Raw genomic sequence first — 19,481 nt, 5'->3', positions numbered from 1 at the left:
TAAACCTTTGGTTATGTTGCTAAGTGTTTGTGGACAGTGGTTAAATATGTCAGTCCTCATCTTACTGGTAGGCTATATGAGTATCAGCTGATGGTCAAGATAATTATGAGATGGCATGTGAAGGTAACTCATGGCCACACAGTACTTTGGACTTCTCTGAAGATTGTTTGCTCTTTGAGAAAGATTTTAAGTCATGGATTTTTCATCTGTCTCCAGCATTTACTTTTGAGACATAGTAATTACATACAAGATCATTTGCTTTTAGGGTGGGCTTCCTTGGCATTTAGATGAGTCTAACAACTTTTCTTGAATCTGTTTTACTCCATTCTCCTGAGCTCAAGGAAGTGTGTGTGGGCTGGTATAGCAGGAAGGGACCAGCCTCAGAAGTGACCACCAAATACTTTATTTTACTGAGAAGCTTCAATCTCCAAGACAGTGGTGGTAAGATGGGAGGGTGAGAGAGAAAGCAGGGAGCCAGACCAGGTAAGGCACAGTTGGTAATGCTCTCTGACCGCTAGATCAGATGAGGGAATCGACCTTGGCTAAAGTTGGCCTTGCTTCGGAAAATCTGGTTGGTGACCCTATTCCCGGATTCATCTTCGGTATCATCCCCACCGGACTTTCGGCGGGCATTCTGGTATAGCACAGCACCCACACCTGTGAGCCAGGCAGCCACAGTGCCTGCAGCGAAGATGCAGAAGCCGATGAGCAGTAGGAAGATGTAGTCTTGGTGGTCCAGGTGTGTGAGGCACATGTACTGGAGTGGGTTCCCCACCTGTGCGACGGGCCACCCTGACAGCTCTGTGGGCTCCATACATGTTGCATTCTGACCATCTATGAAGAGAAACACAGCAGGCAGGGTGCTGAAACAGCAGCTTCCCAGTGTCCTAAGCCAAAGGGAAAGGGTGTTTGGAGCTCACTGCTCCAAGTGAGGCCTATGGGCCAACAGTACTGGTGTCACCTACACCTTGTTAGAAATGCAGAATCTCAGGCCCACCTCAGGCTATCGGAGTTCTCTGCTTCTCAACAAGAGTCCCAGAGTGTTTGAAAAGTGCTGTGCCCAGGGCTATGTCTTACCCCAGGCTTAGCTACATTCAGACCATGATAATGGCCTTTGCTTAAGACCCTCTTTAAGGAAAGGAGAGACCCCAACAGAAAGTTGGAAACTTAAGCATGGAATGTTGGGACACTAGCACTAAGGTTTAGCAGCTTCCCCCCTTTTCCTCTCTTTTTCAACCTACCTTTCTCCATGTGCTGGTCCCCTTCTCTGTACTATTGCCTGAGCCCACTCAGGGACTACTTTATGGTTTGACTATTAATTGTCTGCCTAAAAGATGCATATTTTGAAACCTTGGTTCTTGGCTGCTGGTGCTATTGAGTGACTGAATCATAAGGGGCTAACCTTGTGAAAAGGACTGATTAATCCATCAATGACTTCACAGCAAGGGACTCTTAGTAGGGCTTAGTTGGAGGAGGTAGGTCACTGAGGTGTGACTTTGAAGGTTATATCTTTCCCCTAGACCCTTGCTTGCTGTCTGATCCCTGGCTGCCATTAGTGAACAGCTTTGTTCCACTCTGTGATCTCTGCCCTGATGCTCTGTTTGAACACAAACTCACAGCAATGGGGATCAAACCCTGTAGGCTGAAGGCTCTGAAATCATGAATCAAAGTAAATCTCAGTTTCTTTAAAATTGTTTCTCTCAGATAATTTTGTCACATTGATGAAAAGCCAATTAACAGAGACCAAGAGAACCAGAAACCATTTACCTCATCTTAAGGGAGGGACAGGATTCCTGGGAAAGTTTCTGGCGTGTTCTTTGTATGGAAGTCTGGGAGCTCAGTGTAAAGACTTTGTATGGAAGTCTGGGAGCTCAGTGTAAAGACTTTGCCAGTAGGTGAAGCAGTTCTACATGAATAACTTGAATTTAAGTCACTTTTAACAGCTAATGCAGCTTCCTGGATGCTTCCCTGCGTGCCTCCCCGTATCTAGTACCATGCACTTTAGTATATAGCAGAAGGAAAAGAGGGCTCTTGAACTATACAGAACAGGGCTCCACTCCAGATCATGCAGACTTTGACAGGATACTCATTTCCTCTCTGAGTCCTGCTTTCCCATCTCGCAGGCACAGACCATGCATGCTGTGTATTCTCAGGGTAGTTAACAGGATTGACAGGCATGGCTGAGAAGGCAGACTACTGTGCCAGGTATGTGCAATACTCAGAGCATCATCCTCAGCTCTGCTTCTGCAGCTCTGTATACTCTCCCATGCTGATGAAGAGGTGTATGTTGAGGTACCCAGGTAAACATACCCAGCATATTTATGATGAATATAAGCACCAGCTCAGAGTCAAGACCAGGGTTTGTGATGTAATTACTATTTTCTAAGCTTTTGGTGTAGGCTGACCTATACATTTTATCTTACATAATGCTTACAAACATCTTGCTGTTTATAATATTTTCATCTTTATTGTATAAAGAAGGAAATGGAGACTTAGGAAGTTTCATAGATTTTGAAATTCTAGATAACTCAAATGATAGAGCCAGGAGACTAAAGACAGAAAACCAGGACTGAGCTGTTCCAGGAAGTGTATGACATGGGGACTATAACCAGAAGACATAACAGAGAATATTCTTCTAACTTTAGAGTAGGAAGTGTGCAACTATGTGGTGACATCAGTGTCCTTGGTGACGAGGAAGTTAGGGAAGAAGGCTTGGCTAGATATCCTAACAGAAGCTAGAGGTAGGAGAATTATAGAGGAATTGGCTGGAAGGATGCCTGGTGGGTTTGGGGGCCTGGAAAGAACAGTGGAAGGGGTACCATTCCTACCCCTTTCCTTGGTGTTCTGGTAGGAAAGTTACAACTGTGGTGTCAGTGGGTAATGGTTGTTGGAGGAGGTTGTAAACCTAGGGAGTACAAAGCCTGTGCCCCATTCATTGCTTGTGGTGATCACTGAGGACAGGAGAGGAAGCCATTTCCCTTTAGACTGTGTGTGGCCAGGTATCCCTGTGGGCCACCCTGCTCCAACTGATGGTGTTCATGTAGAGGGAAACAGGCTGTGGGCCTGAAGAATCTGAAACAGTCATATCTTGCCCTAACTGAAGGCTTCCTGGGCTCTGCCTGAGAGTTCAGGAATGGAGCTAGGAGGAAGCTGATGACATTTCGAGGATTCCATCCAGACAGGATTCCCAGGTCACCTGCTCAGACTGCCAGAGAAAGACAGATTTGAAAAAGGAAAACGTGGGATTCTGAGGGTCGGAACTGTGTCTAGGGGTTCATCTCATTCTAATTTTAAAAAGATTTGGCTTTCAAATTGGGGCTTGGGCGGCAGAGATGAGACTAAACATTAAACACACACTTCCCCATTTCAGAGCATTAACTTTGAAAGGAGCAATTAGGCGGTGATTTTAATGCATTGTTAGGCTGCTGTGCGAGTGAGGGATGTGGGTGGCTCTGCTAGGAGGGAGGCTTGGGCTTTTCTACAGCTCCCTTCCCTCCCCTTCCCCCAGCACATCAACTGTCAAGGTTGAGCGTCTCTCTCAGTCTCCCTGCTCTGTGCTTCCAAGTTTACCAGCTATAGTTCATGTCACACACAAACGCCAGACTTAGCTTTCTCTAGACTCATACGATTTAAAAAGGTTCCTGTGATCCCCACGGTGGGCTTCAGAATAACACCCACAGCACCTGTCCTGGCTCTCAGCATCTGTTCCCTTCATCCTTTCTTCCATGCTGCACTCTGGTAGCTCACCTTTTCACCAGTCTAAACGCCTATAGTTTTGATCACATCTTGGCCTGGCCCTCATCTGTAGCTAGCTGTATCTCGCAACCCATGGCATCCACAGCCTCTCTCTTCAGTCTTCTCCTGATCAAGCTCTTTCCATTCTGTAAGATCCAACCTTAAAGCTTCTCTACTCCTACAAGACCTTCCTTGTTCCCCTCCTGAACTCATCCACAGCCTTGCCTGGTATCCTTATAATGCACATGCCACAGGCCACCCTGTGTGCAATGCTTATTTCCAGACTGCTTTTTCTATTTTGCCAGAGGGAGTTTAGCTCCTGAAGGTGTAAAGGATATATGATCATTATTTTTATTAATAAGGGCTATTATTCACTGCTATTTGTAAGTATTTAGAGATTTCTTTTAGTAATTTTTTAAAGACAATTGGATTCTAGTTAAATGCTTAAAGATAATTGGATTCTAGTTTAATTCTACTGTGGTTAGAAACATGTTCTGTCATTTTGAAAATTCTTAGAAATTTCTTGATAACTTGCATTATGGCCTAGCATCAGGCCATTTAGTAAATTTTCTTTGTTCTAAGAATACATATTTTATCTTTGTTTTAGTACATTGTTCTGTTTTATACCCCTTTGATTGTGGTATTATAGAGATCTACACCTTGCTGACTTTTAAGTTTAATTTAAATTCTCTCTCTCCTCTCTCCTCTCTCCTCTCTCCTCTCTCTCTCTCTCTCTCTCTCTCTCTCTCTCTCTCTCTCTGTATGTGTGTGAAGGCTAGAGGTTGATGTCTTCTATTAGACCCACACCCCCACATCCCCACCCCGGTACATATTTTGAGACAGTCTTTCATTGAACCTGGAGCTCACTGTTTAGGTGGGGCTGGTCTGTCCACAAACCTCAGGAATTCACTTGTCTGCACCCCTCCAGTACTGGGTTGTGGAAATGTATGGCCATGTCTGGCTTTTAACATGGCTGCTGGGGATCCAGCCTCAGTTCCTCATGCCTGAGTCATAAGCACCCAGTCATCTCCCCAGTCTCCCCTGCTTACTTTTTACTCTATAACCATTGATTGTCCTTGAGTTCCTCTTAGTCTATTGGTTGTCTGTTTGTTCCTGTGGGAAGGAATTTTACCTTTTACAGACATTTTCTAACTCCAAACCCTCATATAAAAGTCAGCTTTCCATTTAGTTCTGTCATATTTTAACCTGTGTTAAAAAGATACATAGAACGTTGTAACTGTTGCCGCCTTCAGTTATTGACTGATAGCTCTCACTGTCAGTAAAGCTTCTTGATGTAAAGAGTGCCTTCACTCTAGGGTGGCTGCACTGAATTCCTTTGGGTAGTGTTTGCATTGCTTATCTTTTTCACTCTTTTGGTGTTTCAATTTCTTGATATTTAAGGTATATTTTTCTGAGCAACTTATAGCTGGGATTTTTTCCCCCAAGCTAGTAAAATTTTGTTTGCCAGTCCATTGAAATTGCATATCTAGTAAGTTACTTTGTTTTCCATTTATTTCATTTATTTTATGTCCCATTTCTTCATTTTTTGCCTTATTTATTATTTAAATCCATTTTCTTAGCTTGTTAGTAATATTTTATTTTTCTAGTTGGACTTGGTGACTTCAGAGATCCTATACTGTGTACTGATAGTGGGGTATTTGATGGGTAATGGGTATCACATGAAGCATTTATAAAATTAACTGTAAAATCTACTCCAAATCAGCTTGGAGGGTAGTTTTAAATATTGCCAGACTAGGGAATGAATAAACTGTATATGTATTCTTGCATTTTACATAGGGCTACCACATGCTATTCTCTGACAAACTCCAAGGGGCTCCATTCACATTTTATGTGTTTCTAGGCCCCTGATATCCCTTCTTTCAATACTTCTCTAGTGGGCCCAGAGCATACGCCCCAGTTAAAACTCCCAGGCACAGTCACAGATCTTATTAACATTTAACTACTTAAAGTAGTTAACTTAAACATTAATGGTTCCTAAGGAAACAAACTATCACCTTGATTGTTTCTGCACACAGCATCTTACTTACAGGCAGTAAACATATCTTCCGGAAGCAGGTGTCTCCGGAAACCAGGCAGTCTGTGCTTCAGAACCACACATTAGTTGTAAAAGGCCATGAGGCCTCCCTTTGAACTCAGGGATCCTTTTAGAGGAGCCTTTCCTTGGCCTACAGAAAAGTTCTGTCACTTGGGGGTAACAATGATATACCTTACCTTGGCCAAAGACTGGGGCCAGAGAATCTTGGCTATTACAAGAAAATAAATTGAGAATGGTAAGAGTTTGCCTCTAACATGACTTCAGTTCTAGTCTTGGTTGGTTGGTTGGTTTGGGATAGATTTGAACCATTGTGTAGCCTAGAATGGCCTGCAATGCACTTCGTAGCCTAGGCTAACCTTAGACTTTCTGCAGCCCTCCTGTCTCAGACTTCAAAGGTCTAAGATTACAAGTATAAGCCACCACATCCAGCTCATTCTGAACTTAGCCATATTTTAATTAGCTGTACCAGGTATATATCAGTTATTCCTTTAGGTTGAGAGAAAGACCAGATGTGATGAAAAAAAGAAACCATGGCCTAAGGGCCAAACACTGAATTTGGTGCTTTTTAGTGTGGTAAGTTTGAAAGAGTTTACACCTCTTCCTTGAGAGCTCTGGCACCTCATGCTCCTTATGTATGAAGACCCTAGTAGAACGACGCCTATTTACCCTGCTTCTGTCTGTGAACACCTGCAACTGTACCCTTCTCTACATCCCACTAATACTCAGAATCACCACCAGGAAACCGGAGTCTACACTCAAATTGAAGTGATAATGACAGCTAGTTCGCTCAGCACTCACAACTGTGGGTTCATTTTTAGTTAACTTCTACAATAACATAAGAGAATATGGATTACTTTCCAGACAAGAAGACTCAGATTCATGAAGATGTTTCTTAGCCCCAGTGAGGTAGATTAGTAAAAGGTAGGCAGTTCAGGCTTGAGTTATGTAGCTTGGTGGTAGAATATTTGCCTAGTCTGAATGAGGCCCTAAGTTTGATCCCCAGCACCATAGAACAACCTCAGCAGCCAAAGCCCAACTTATTTTCATAGTTCAACCAGCACTTGAGCATTTCAAGAACAGAAGATTATCATCTGATGTCTTGGAAGTGTCATGGAAAACATTGTGTGAAACTATACCTAGAAAGTCACTCTTCCACCTGTATCTCACAGAAAACAAAATGGAAATTCTCAAGGTGAGTCCCTCGGTTGCACTAGCCACATTTAGGCTTTTCTTCCGCTCCTTCTCCACAGCCCCAGGAGACAGAGAAGGGATCATTGCCTGGTTCTAGAGACCATTTGCTCCCTTCCTCATGTGACTCCCCTTATTGGTTATTCTCCCCTCTTTCCCGAATCTTTTCTCTTTCTTTCTGAATTAGTAGATTACTAATGATTGCATCTATTTTTCTCTTAAAAACATACCTTTTCTGCTCAGATTATCACCTGTGTCCTTCATTCCACAATCAAACTTCCTAGAAGGGAGATTTATATTATGTACTCTTCTCTCTGCACTGCCCACAGCCCACCTCTGACAAGGGTCTGGTCTGACACCAGGGACCTGGTGGTTAAATATGCTGGACAGTTTTGGGTCTTTCAGTATGCTGCTGTTGAAGACTTTGGCTTCTTCAGATGTCCTCCTTTCTGCTTCCCCCCACTCTGTGCTCATGCTCACCATGCTTGTTGAGTTACATTCCCCCTTAGGTAAGATGGCACTCCCCAGAGCTTCTGTGCTTGGCCCTTAGAGTCCTTCATTCTAACTGTTCTTCCCTTTTCTGGTATCATTTCTTTTGAGTTCAATGATACCAGAGACAGTGACTCACCATATGTATTTAATGGCTTGTTCTTTATTCTGAATTTACTATCACTCATCGTCTCACAGGAATTGGCTGGTCAGGAGACTCAAAAGTTAGGCTGTCTATCCATAGCCTCCTTAGCACCTCCACCAGGACTGGGAAATAACAGGACTTGCAACTGGGTTTGAGATACCTAAGCTGACCAGAAAAGGGGATGGACTCTGGGAAGATGAAGTCAGTGTCAGCAGGCTCTAGCTGGCTCTGACTCCCATAAATGTTCTTGCCCCCTGAAACATACACAGGCATTGTTGGCCTTTCACATAGTCTCCTACTGCAGTTAATTGTAACAGATTAAATTGTAAATAAAATTGGCTTCTAAATAGCTCCCACCTATGACAGACTATGCCATAGAAAAAGAGCTGGATGCCCAAGAAAGACCACAACTACATCTCAATAGCTGTGATAAGAGTTACCTTTTAAGCAAGCAAAACTAAGGTGGATTTTGGCTGCTGCTGTTGTTACATGGTATTGGGGACCAAACTTGGGGTCCTGTATCTTTTCAGCAAATATCCTACTACCAAGTAATAAACTGAACCCTGAAACACCTATTTGTTTTGTTCTTGAGACAGGGTCTCACTGTGTAGCCCTGGTTAACCAGGAACTTGATATAGACCAGGCTAGCCTCGAACTTGTCAGAAGTCCTCTTGCCCCCTACCTGTCTCCTGAGTGTGTGGATAGAACTGCCTGGTTTTGAAATGCTGCATCTTTCATTTAAAAACTACTCAACTGGACTGAGAAAAAAAATCTCATTCAGCCCAGGCCATCATGACAAAACAACTGTCTGGTTAGGTAAACAAACATGGGATTCCATCAAGGTCTAAGACTAGCAATACCTACAAGGTGAGAAAGTAGCAACCCCAGCAGGCAATAAATCTCACACACAGTCAAGATTAGCATCTAAGAAAGATGAAGTCAGAGATGTACAGAGGGAGGCGTCTACTACCTATACTGGGTGGGCTCTATGTGATTATCTCCCTGTTTGGGTCATAAGAACATGCATCGTGTCACCCTTAATTGACTTGGCCTCCGATATACTCAGAGAATTAACCAATCTTAACAGAAATTACCCCAGTCTTTGTCCAGTTTCTGTCATTTTATGATCCCCATCCCTATGCCCCCTACCCCCTGCAAGCAGCTTAGTGGCCATCCACTCAGGTCCCCCCACTGGGAGCTGCCCTGACTACTTTCTTCCTGCAATAAATCTTTAGCTTTGGGAATTCCCTTTGGTCTTCTTTAAATTCTCACCTCTTACGGTTTGCATTTGCTTTGCTTCTACTTCCATGAGTTCACGTATTTAGCCATCATGAGCATGAGACAATGAACTAGAGAGCCACTGTCCCAGGTTGGCCTCTAATGACCATTGAGTGGCACCTTTAATTCCTGGGTCACACCTATCTGGACCAAAAGTTCCCATTGCTCTGAAAGGAACTGTATTACTCCCACAATGTGCTATCTCATCACGGGTCTAACCCTTCCAAATTGTGAACCAACATTCATGTTCTCATGATAAGTCAGAAATGTCGGGCATTTCTTATGGTGACGGGAATTTGACTGTGCAAGTGTGTAGCTCAGTGTAGTTCCCACAATTGTCTAAGCGAAACCTGAGGAGTTATCCTTCACTTTTCTCTTCTTTTATTTTTCCAATTTCATTCATTAATTTGATGCAATATTTATTGGGCATTTTCTCTTTGTCAGACTTTGTGCTATTTTCTAAGGGTACAGGTATTACTGTCATAGTTCTCATAGTATATTAGAAAAGAGGTTAAGATACAAATTGATTACTTACAGTTTTGCCAGAGAGAAAGTATAAGGAACCAGGAGAAGGCCAGTTGAGTCCTAAGTCCCCTTTTTTCTACCTTACAAATTCTTCTGTCTTACTTCTGTACGCCATTCCCACTGCTGCTATAGGCCACTATTCTCTGCCTCCTGTAAGTCTACCGGAGCTTAATTCCTAACTCTGTCTCCAGATTTGCCTGCCTTTCAGGGCTTCACATGATACATAGCATGGTCCTCATTCGTGGGCATTTTGGATAGACCCTCATCTCACTTTGCATCTGTCATGCTGGATTCCTCCAGGATAAGGTGCTCTTTATCTGGAAAGATGAGCAAACTCTGGTTGGCTGTTCTAGTCAGCCTTTTACTGATGCTTTCCACAAACCTGAGTTTGCTGCATGGTTTGAGAAGCCACAATGAGAACTCTGGTGCTTCACCAACTGAAAGACCTTTAGACACTTTACTCTCAGGGATCCCCTTTGGGTTGAGTAAGGAAGCCTATCAGAATCACTGGTTAGCCACTCTTTTGGGGGGTGGTTTAGTCACCTCCCTTTCTGCCCCTTCACTATCCTCAGAAAGATGATCTAGCATCAAGGCCAGGGAGTATTTTGTAGGATGTGACAGCCAGGCTGGCAGAGCAGTTGACAGTGTTTGAACCATCTGCTGCATAGAAATTAATTCTCATTTTCTCTTAACTCCTCTCCCCACTTCTGCCTCAAATCTTTCTTCCAGTTTCAGCTTCTCTGATAAGAGGAACTTGGATCTAGGTTAACATTTATAGTGAAATGGTGAAACACGTGAATTCATTCTGGAAATCTAAGTTTTGGCACAGCTGAGGGTGACTTTGTACTTGGTGCGTTGAAATGGGGCCCATTATCCGATTACAGCTGCCTGGATACAGGATGAAGTAGCCTCAGAATGACACTAAGATGTTCTCTGCTCAGAAGCTCTCAAAATGACTTGGACCTGAAGCAGCACATGACCCAGCCCATCTGCTCCCTGCAGATGTCCCTCAGTTGCTTTGTGTACCCACCTCTGTGGCATCCTTGCCCAGATTCCTCCTTGACTTTTGGGCCCCACCACTGGGCTCAATTAGAACTGCCTAAGAACTATAATTTAAGAGCTGACACAAGGGGATCCTCTGTCCTAAAACTGCTCCGTTCCTATCTCTGGTAGCCAGTCACTTTCTGAATTCTTAATTTCTGATTGTTTCCTGTCAAACTGCAAATGCCCCATGAGGAAAACATTTCAAAACATTATTACCCATTAGCATCCCAGTGTGAATTAATTTGTTCTCTACTCGGAACATCCCCAGAAGCTCTAGAACACAGGATATTGCCATAGGCTTTCTGAGAAGTGGCCTTAGGACACTTGTATTAGCAGTTCAATGACTCAGAATCTCAGTGTGTGTGTTTTTGTGTGTGTGCTCATTAGAGTTTAAGGACCTCTGTTTGGGTGTGCCAGGCCTGGGAAGAAACACTGGGGCACTGACTCCCTTGTGGTGGAGGATAAAATGACAGAGCTTAACTCAGGCAGGAGAAGAATTCCAGAGTTAGAAGCTTCCTGCTCTTAATTTCCCTTCATAACTATAGTTGTAGCCATCTTTACTAGGAATACCTCCATCTCCACTTTTACCCATCATGCCCTTGTTTTCCTGGGTTCCTGTCTGTTGAGCATAGCTCTCTTCTTCTACAAAGTATTTCTTATTTTTCTATTTAGCTCTGACACCTGCCAGATACAAGGGGTCTTGGAGAATTTCAAGTTCTTTTCCCCCACTTTAAAGACAAGAAAAGTTAGATTCAAAGTCAGGGAGTAGTTCTTCTAAAGTCACACATTGGGGTTGCTGCAACCAGGGCAGGGCTTTCTGGTTTCCCACTCTATTTTACATCTCTTCTATCCCTAGGTGGTCTTAGTAGGCGGGAATTAGGGCTTCTTTGCCTGTGACACAGCAATCTTCACATATTTTGCACTTATAAGAATATAATAAATGTTCTAGAGTCAAATAGGTTGATGTGCCCAATAACAAAACATAGTATAAAAATGGAGAACAACCTAGAGCTTGGGATGTCAGGATATAAACATGTTGGGCCAGACCTATTAGTCACTTACCTGTGAGGACACTTGCTATAGTTTGGATATGAAATGTCCCCTCAGAACTCATGTTGACAGCTTAATCACCAATGTGAGGTTCATATGCTGGGTCTTTGGGAACGATTGAATCATGGGTTCTCTGACCTAATCGGTGTGTGTTAACCCATCCATGAATTTGTAATTTGAGGCCATTATTGGGAGGGTAGGAAAGTGGGGCCTCATTACAATGAGGAAGTATCTTCCTTTGTTGTGGGTCCTTCTTCCTTTATCTCTCTCTGCCATGAGCCTAGAAACCATGAGCCAGCCAACTGTGGACTTACATCTTTGAAACATAAACCCAAACAACCTTTTTCTCCTCTAGGTTGTCTTTTTAGACATCTTATCACAGAAAAAACAACAACAAAACCCCCAAATACGAACCAGCCAAACAAACAACAGCCCCCTCCAACACAAACTAACACACTACCAGATTCTAAAGCCTCAGTGTAAGGCTCTCCCGTTAAATGGCTTCTGTTGCACTGTGAGAGCCACTGTCCTGTGGGACTGCTTAAGTGGACAGACATGAAATCACAATTAGAAATGCAGGCCAGCAGCACTCCTCAATTCAAGAGCTCCATAGCCACATACAGCTAATGGTTACTGCATTGGATATCACATAGAAAGTGTTTCCAGTGTGGCAGAAACTTTCCAGTGCTGCCCTGGGCCAGACTTTGTGGGTAAAGGGAAAGCAGACATAGAGACGGGGAGCTCAAAGCTGAGTGAGTTTTTAGAGATCATCCTAGGAATATTTAACCCTGTCCCACTAGGGAAAACAAATATCCCGGGAAGAATTCAATCGACACTCTCACCTTCAGATAGCACTAATGACTGGAAAATTACAGCTTCAGCCAGGAATTAGTTCACCTACTTGCTGACCTGGGCTAAAAAAGAAATGGAATGCATGCATCTGTTTTTAACCCTGTACTCATCAAGGCTCAGCAGGGTACCTGTCATCTGGCATATCATAACATACTTGCATTTCTCCTATTCTCTGCATTTGGAAAGTGAACTGTGTAAGACTGAATACTTTCATGTATCTGGATATAGTGTCACTGTAGGATATTATTTGAGCAATACTTTAAATAATAGTACCAAAAGTCTTGTTAATTTGGGAAAGTATTATTGGGGAATATTAGTTTTAGGTGTGTGACTTTTGTTTATGCTGCATTTGTTTAACTCTGTAAAGCTGTGTGACTGTGCCTGTCTGAAACGCCTGGTGGTCCTAATAAAGACTGAATGGTGAAGCAGGAAAAGGACAGACAGGGATGACAGGCAGAGGGATAAATAGGAGAAAGGAGAGAGGAGGAGCAAGGAGGGAACATCAGGGCCCAGCCACCCAGCCACCCAGCCACCCAGCCACCCACACCCAGCCACCCAGCCACCCAGCCACCCAGCCAGCATCGGAGTAAGAGTGAAAGTAAGGTTTACAGAAGAGAAAGATAAAAGCCCAGAGGGTGAAGGTAGAAGGGTTAATTTAAGGTAAGAAGAGCTGGCTAGAAACAAGACAAACTAAAGCCGGGCATTCAGAAGTAATAAGCCTCCGTGTGTAATTTACTTGTGAACTGGGTAGCAGGGCCCCTCAAAAAGCCAAAAGAGAGAAAAATATCATACAACTATAAAGTTTCAATATTCCTGTTTTGTGCAGGATTATGATGAGTTGAGGGGAGCAAAACATTTTAGTTTCCTGTACAGCCCCCTTCCAGGGGTCCCCTGAGCCCAGGATGTGATATAGAAGGGCATATCCTCATGCTTTTTCTTGAGTCTCCTTCAGATTTTTTTTTTTTAGGACCTCTGTTTCCTTCAAGGTTTTCCACTGTTGCAGAACTCATCTTAACTAATTAGAGACCCCAATAGTTTACCCCCTTCTCTTACAGGAGAGCTGATAGCCATGCAGGGATATTTGTATTATTCTCCTCAGGAAGTTAATATTCTTGCAGGGACCTTTTCAAGGTCATGGCATTGGGGGCGTGAATATCCTATGTCTAATTTCAGCTCAGTGGTAGGCAGCAGTGGGGAGGTATTGGAGTAAAGCATTGCTCAGCACTTGGAAATCACAAGGCTATGCCACGCTACACTTGGACTGACTTTTTGCCTTCTTCCCTGGAAAGCTGTACATCCATACCTGCCTCTGGAAGTGGATTCCCTTTAGGTTGAGCTTTAAGCCCCAGATACAGCAAGGCAGGCACAGCCACCTTGGTGGTGCTGGTCTACCCTGAGTCAGTAACTCCTGATAGATAACCAAGTCTTGATTTTGACCTCAGTTTGATACTCCAGGGTTTGAAAGTCTATGTTCACAATTTATCTAAAATCCATTCCTCCCAGGAGGCCCCTTGCCTGTTTCCTCATGTATTACAATTCTAGGATTTAATAAACACCTTTCCATATTCTATGCACACCCCATCTATATCTCTATAGTCCTGTTTCCTAGACAGTATTTTGTGTGTTGAGCTTTTCTGAAATCTACCTCTTGTTCAAGGAATCACTGTGCTTTTCTCTTACATTTATTGAGCAGTTGTTTACAGAATGTTTATGAAATGCCAAGCTTAATGCTAATAGCAGTTCATAGATGTTCTTGTTTCATCATTATGACAGCTCTAGGTAGGTTGGTTCTATTGTTATCCATGTCTTAAAGATTAGCATATAAATTGAAGGTCAGAGAGGTTAAATGACTTATATCGATCTTATATAGTAAGTGTCAGGCTAGGATCATAAGCCAAGTCTATTTGTCTTCAGAACCTGAGCTCTTAGCACTGGGCTCTGCTGTCTGCATGGTGGCTGTCCATCACTTGTAGCCAAGATGGATAGATATAAATGTGTGTCTAGGCATATACTGGCTCCAGTTTTATTTAGCTCTGCTGTGCCCCACATGTTGGGGCACATAATGAGGGCTCTGATCTCCTAAAATCATGAGTCTCTGTATACAGCTCTTCTGAGCCTGGGCTAGTTATACCCATCGGCAATTGTTTGGTAATGGGAGTCACTCAAAATTCATTTGAAAAGATAAACAAATGGACTAAATGATAGCATGGAAATCTGTTATTTCACTGCTTTAATTTTTTTCTTTGTTCTTATTTTATGTGTATGGGTGGGCTGTTTGCCTGCATGTATTGTAAGTACACCACATGCATGCAGTGCCTGCAGAGATCAAAAGAAGGTGTCAGATCCTGTGGAATTATAGTATACATGCAGTGGTTAGCTTCTGTGAGAGTTCAGGGAACTAGGGGACTGAACCCAGATCCTCTGCAAGAACAAGTGATCTTACCTATTGAGACATCTTTCCAGTCCCTCACTGACATTGCAACACCATACTGTCCTTAATACTGCACTACAAGAATCATACTAATGCTAAAGGGTAGTATCTCCTTGCAGCAACAGAACCTATTTACAAACTGGATTCTCTTTTACAACCAGGCTACTTTGCTTATGTCATTGAAATTCCTCCTGTATCCTGAACTGTGGACATCTGGGGGAGAAGTGTGAGTTTCATGCTAGAACATGTCAAGCTCACCATTTTCACAGCAAATGTAGGATATAAGTAGGAGAGTTTGCAATCGAGAGTTCATCAAGAATGTTTATCTATAGCAAAAGTATTTCTACAATGTAGAATAATTACTGTGTGTTCAATTTGGTGTATGTTCGTGTGCATGAATAGATACTTGTGCATTTATACATATGTAGATGTAATTTATAGGCATATATAGTGATGTATATATATATATCATACTACCTGTCTTTATGTATATCTTCATGTGTGTTTTTATGTGTGTTTGCATACATGTATGTGTATGTTTTTTGTTTTGTTTTGTTTGTTTAAAAGATAATACAGTCTCACAAAGACCTCCCTTGCTATAGTTTGCACCTAAAATGTTTCCTGAAGGTCTGTGTGTTAAAGGTTTGATCCCTAGTCCACGAAACTATTAGTAGGTGGAGGAACCTTTAAGAGGGAGGACTAGTTGGAGGAACTTGTGCAGCTGTGTGCATGCCCTTGAAGGGGATATTGGGACTCTAGTCCCTTCAGCAGCTGTCTCTGCCATGGCCTATTACTGTGACACATTGCTTTGCTACAGGCCCAAAAGCAGATTGTGGAAGCTTCAAAACTCTGAGCCAAAATAAGTAGATTTTCTCAGGTATTTTTGCCAACTGATCCTAAACTGCATGGCTCAGACCTCAACTTGAAATAAAAATTTTAAATATTTATTAGTGGTGTGATTTTGGTCAAGCCAGCCTATGTCCTCTTCCAATGGTGGGATCAACAATATCAATTCTAGTCTCTTCCACAGGCTAGTGGCACAGAATTTATTTAAGGGTTGGTGTAGTATCTGAGTAGAGAAAATGAGACATGTGAGGGAAAACTGTTGCAGAGGTTTATCTGTCCTGGGCCTATTCATGTTTTCTGAGAGATCATCAATGAACAGGATTAATGGGATCATATTTCTCCAAGAAGTGGTCTGGAAGGCTTCTCTGATGGTCTAGAAGGCTCCTCTGTACCTTTGGATAGCAGAGAAGATGAGTAGACTAGCAGTTGTGGATCCTACTGTCTAGTAGAGTAAAACTGTGTCTGCCTTTTATCCCTGAGGGATTTATGAGCTTGGCAAGATAGTATACCTTCTGCTGTCTTTGAAAACATGCAGTGAAACAGACCTGTTTTATAATCTTGTTCAATTATGGATTGAATTGAATGAGTCAAGGAGTCCAAAGGAGTCAGCCTGGAAATTCTGAGAAGACACAACTGTAAAAGCAGAAATCTGATTAAGGAAAATTGCATGAGGGGTGAAAGCTTGGTGAATTGCATGGTAGGTTTAGAAGCTGGAATAGAAGGCAAATTGCCATGGTATAGTCATCTAGGGTAGGAGGTTGCCCTGGCAACCTGGTGGCTACTACTCAAGGAAAATTTGTATGTATAGTTGGATCTTACAAATACATGACTTGCGGCAAGGTTGAGCCTGTCAACATTCTGAGGTGGAATGGGGGAAGGTCTTACAAAGTCTTGTCCCTACCAGAGAGGCTTTTGGTGGTTAATGGTTACCAGGGAAGGGCAAGACATTTTCTTCATTAATGTAGCCAGTGCTAAGTTGCCTATGGTCTTGTATTCCCATCAATAACATCTTGCCTGTGTTCATGTGAGTGTATGTGTGCTCACACACACGGCATGGAAGAAGGGAGACTAGTTGGAAAGAAGAGAATTAGTGGAAATGGAAGATAAGAGACATATTGGGGAGGGGCTAGAACATATTATATGTAATTAATAAAAGCTAATTAACACATTTGAGCTCTGAAAAAAAAACGAGTATGTGCGGATTTGGTGTGGTGTAATATCCAAGCAAAGAAAATGAGATGTGTAAGGAAAACTGTCCCCATTGCAGAGGTTTACCTGGCCTTGGCTAGATAAATGTGGGGTTGGGCAGGAGAAGTGATATCTTTGCACCAGATACATATGTGGACCAGTAGGATCAATCATATTTAGGAGCTACATTTAATGCAGGGAAGTTGACTCTCTGGTAGAGAACTCTTTAGAAACCACACAGCACCAGTGATGGATACAAGGCATTCTCTGACTCTTAGAAAAGATAGTTCAGATGGTATCATAACTCCTGGCTTCAGTCTTAGTGCTATTGAGAAGTTTTCTGACAAAGTTACAATTCCTTTTTGTTTATTCTAACAGTTCAAGCTGAAATCTTTGGCAGCAGAGGTCAGATGACCAGGGCACAAAAGTTAAGGAGGCACTCTTGAGTGCTTACTCTCAGTGACTCCTTAAATTCTGTCTGGAATCCTGGTTTGCTTCACTCTAGTGTCCTTCCTGTCTGGAAGGCCTTTTCAAATGGCCACTGGAGGTCTGGAGGGCCAATTGTTACTTGTGGTCATCACGGCTCTCCCTCCACAAGTTCTTGCAGTGTCATTCTTGGCTGGGAATTACCAAGTGGGATAATACCAGTGGCTCGGATTTTCTGTAAGGGGCCTAATTTCTCTGATTTCCTTGGGATTGAAGGATACAGCAGCAGAGTCCCTGGGAAGAAGATGTGAGGCACTCGGCCCTGGAGGAGCCATGGCAGAGAGGCTTGGGTCAGGGGCTAGAGTGGCAGCAGCTAGCTTGGAACTCTCCCAGGTAAGGAAGGCTCTAACACTGGACTCACCCAGCTTGACACTGAACATTGTCATCTGTCCTGTGATTCATGCTATCCTCTCCTTCCTTGTGAGGTCAGCATTTCCCTTCTTTCCTCTGTCTTCTGCTGCCCCAGGAGCTCCCATGCCTCTCTCCCTGGGAACTTTCCCTTCCACATCTCATAGTCTGGTTGGATTCTCTCTCACCTCTCAATGACCAAATTTATTTTAGACCGTGGAAAAAATTCAGTTACTGCATTAATCAGATTAACAGTTTACCAGTGGAGCCCACTGTTCCTGAATTACTCTGTTACTTTACAACTATAATACTTACCATTTACATATACATTTTATTGGTTATAATTCTGCAAATTCTGCAGTATGTACCAGTTTTATGGATGGGAAACTGAGGTGCAGAGAAATGAGATTTTCCTAGAGGCAGACAAATAGTAGATTACACGCCTGGACTCTGAATTCTCATTCCAGAACCTTTGCTATTAAGCCTTATTGCTTCTCCAGTCAGCCCAAGGGGGGGGGGCAGGCCAAACAATACCAGTGCTTTTAAGTATTTTCACCTGGCTTTCCCTCCCATTCTGACCATCTCTTGACTTACCTTTGCAGAAACCAATTCCTTCTATTCCATCACATCCTTTTCCCCATTCCCAATCAGTCCCTCACCTGGTTGGTCTATTTCCGACACTAATAAGTGGATGGTGAAATCCAGGAAAGAACAGTTGCACTTCCAGGGGTTTCCACTTAGATACAGGGTCTGGAGTACCATCAGGTGGTGCAAGGCATTATGGTCGATGGTCTGCAATCCGGTATTTCTGAGGTCCAGGTGCCTCAAAGAGCTGGTGTTGGCAAAGATGTATTTGTTAAGATACAACAGATGAGGGTTGTTCGAAATGTTCAGTCTCACCAGGTTGCTGAGCACTGAGAAGGTGAATGGGGAGATGGAAGTTAAGTTGTTGGAGCTGAGATCAAGGTAGATGAGTTTGAAGACCCCGATGAAGGTATAATCCATCAGCTCTCGAATCCGGTTGTTCTGACAGTCCAGGTAAACAAGGTCACTGAGGAGTCCTAGCTGCAAAGCTGGTAAACTAGTAATTTTGTTATTGCTCAGGAATAGCCTCCGGGTGTTCAGAGGAATGTCAAGTGGGTACTCCATTAGCTGCATATTTGTGCAAAATACTTCTTGGTCTTGACACAGACAATTGTTTGGGCACTTGGACCCTGATACCAGCCCCATTCCTAGAGAAAAGAGTAACAACTGGGGGCCAGGGCCTGAAGCAAGGGACATAGTAAGAAGCCACAGTTCCCCTCCTTCTACCTTCCTGAGGGCGGGCACAAGCTGTCCTGATCTGAAGGCTGCCAAGGGGTGGGGCAGGGCAGGGGATGGGTGCTGGAAAAAACTGTAACACTCTAGCTTTGTGCAAAGCAATTTTCCATTACAGGAGAACTGAACAGAAGTTGAAACGAGAGGCCCAGTGCCCTGCTACCGGCTTGGTGGCTCTGCCGCTTGCTCAGTCCAGAGTGCTGTTGGAAGGTTGCCCACTTGGCGGCTTTGAAAGGTCTCACCCTTTCCCTGCCTTTGTAAGTGAAGGGGAGCCAGGGGAGAGCCACATGACAATGAGGTTGCCAGTTGACACTTTTGTGATGTCAGCAGCCTCAGGAGACTGCCAGGCGAGGGAAAGGATTCTTAGCTTTTCTTCTGGGTGTTGTGTGTGTATGTAGGTGAGCTTGCTCTCTGCAGGAGTCGGGCCTGTGGGTGTGGGGGACACTCATGAGGGCACTGTGTGCGTGTGTACTGGTGCGTGCTTGGACTGTTTATACCAGCTC

The 19,481-nt window shown here is 43.4% G+C and overlaps 1 protein-coding gene across 1 annotated transcript; it reads right to left on the bottom strand.

Annotated features, from left to right (window-relative positions):
- Nucleotides 1–514: 514 nt before the first annotated feature.
- Lrrc52 (leucine rich repeat containing 52) lies at nucleotides 515–18,942 on the bottom strand. Its single transcript, XM_027417100.2, has 2 exons — nucleotides 18,321–18,942; nucleotides 515–834 (listed from the first exon to the last, which is right to left on the bottom strand). Exons 1-2 carry the CDS (start codon nucleotides 18,940–18,942, stop codon nucleotides 515–517), a joined length of 942 nt encoding a protein of 313 aa, XP_027272901.1.
- Between the last annotated feature and the right edge of the window lie 539 nt (nucleotides 18,943–19,481).

This window comes from Cricetulus griseus, chromosome 5 (assembly GCF_003668045.3).
Source record: "Cricetulus griseus strain 17A/GY chromosome 5, alternate assembly CriGri-PICRH-1.0, whole genome shotgun sequence".
In the NCBI taxonomy this organism is placed as follows: domain Eukaryota; kingdom Metazoa; phylum Chordata; class Mammalia; order Rodentia; family Cricetidae; genus Cricetulus; species Cricetulus griseus.
Note: the sequence above shows the minus strand (reverse complement) of the source record. Positions and strands in the feature narration are given on the sequence as shown.

Bases quoted from the DNA above. Each gene is read 5' to 3' on its own strand.
- Lrrc52 (XM_027417100.2), bottom strand. From the start codon at position 18,942: ATGTCCCTTGCTTCAGGCCCTGGCCCCCAGTTGTTACTCTTTTCTCTA. The intron at 835-18,320 runs GTGAGGGACTGA...TTCTCTTCATAG, and splicing joins GTCGGAAATAGACCAACCAG to ATGGTCAGAATGCAACATGT.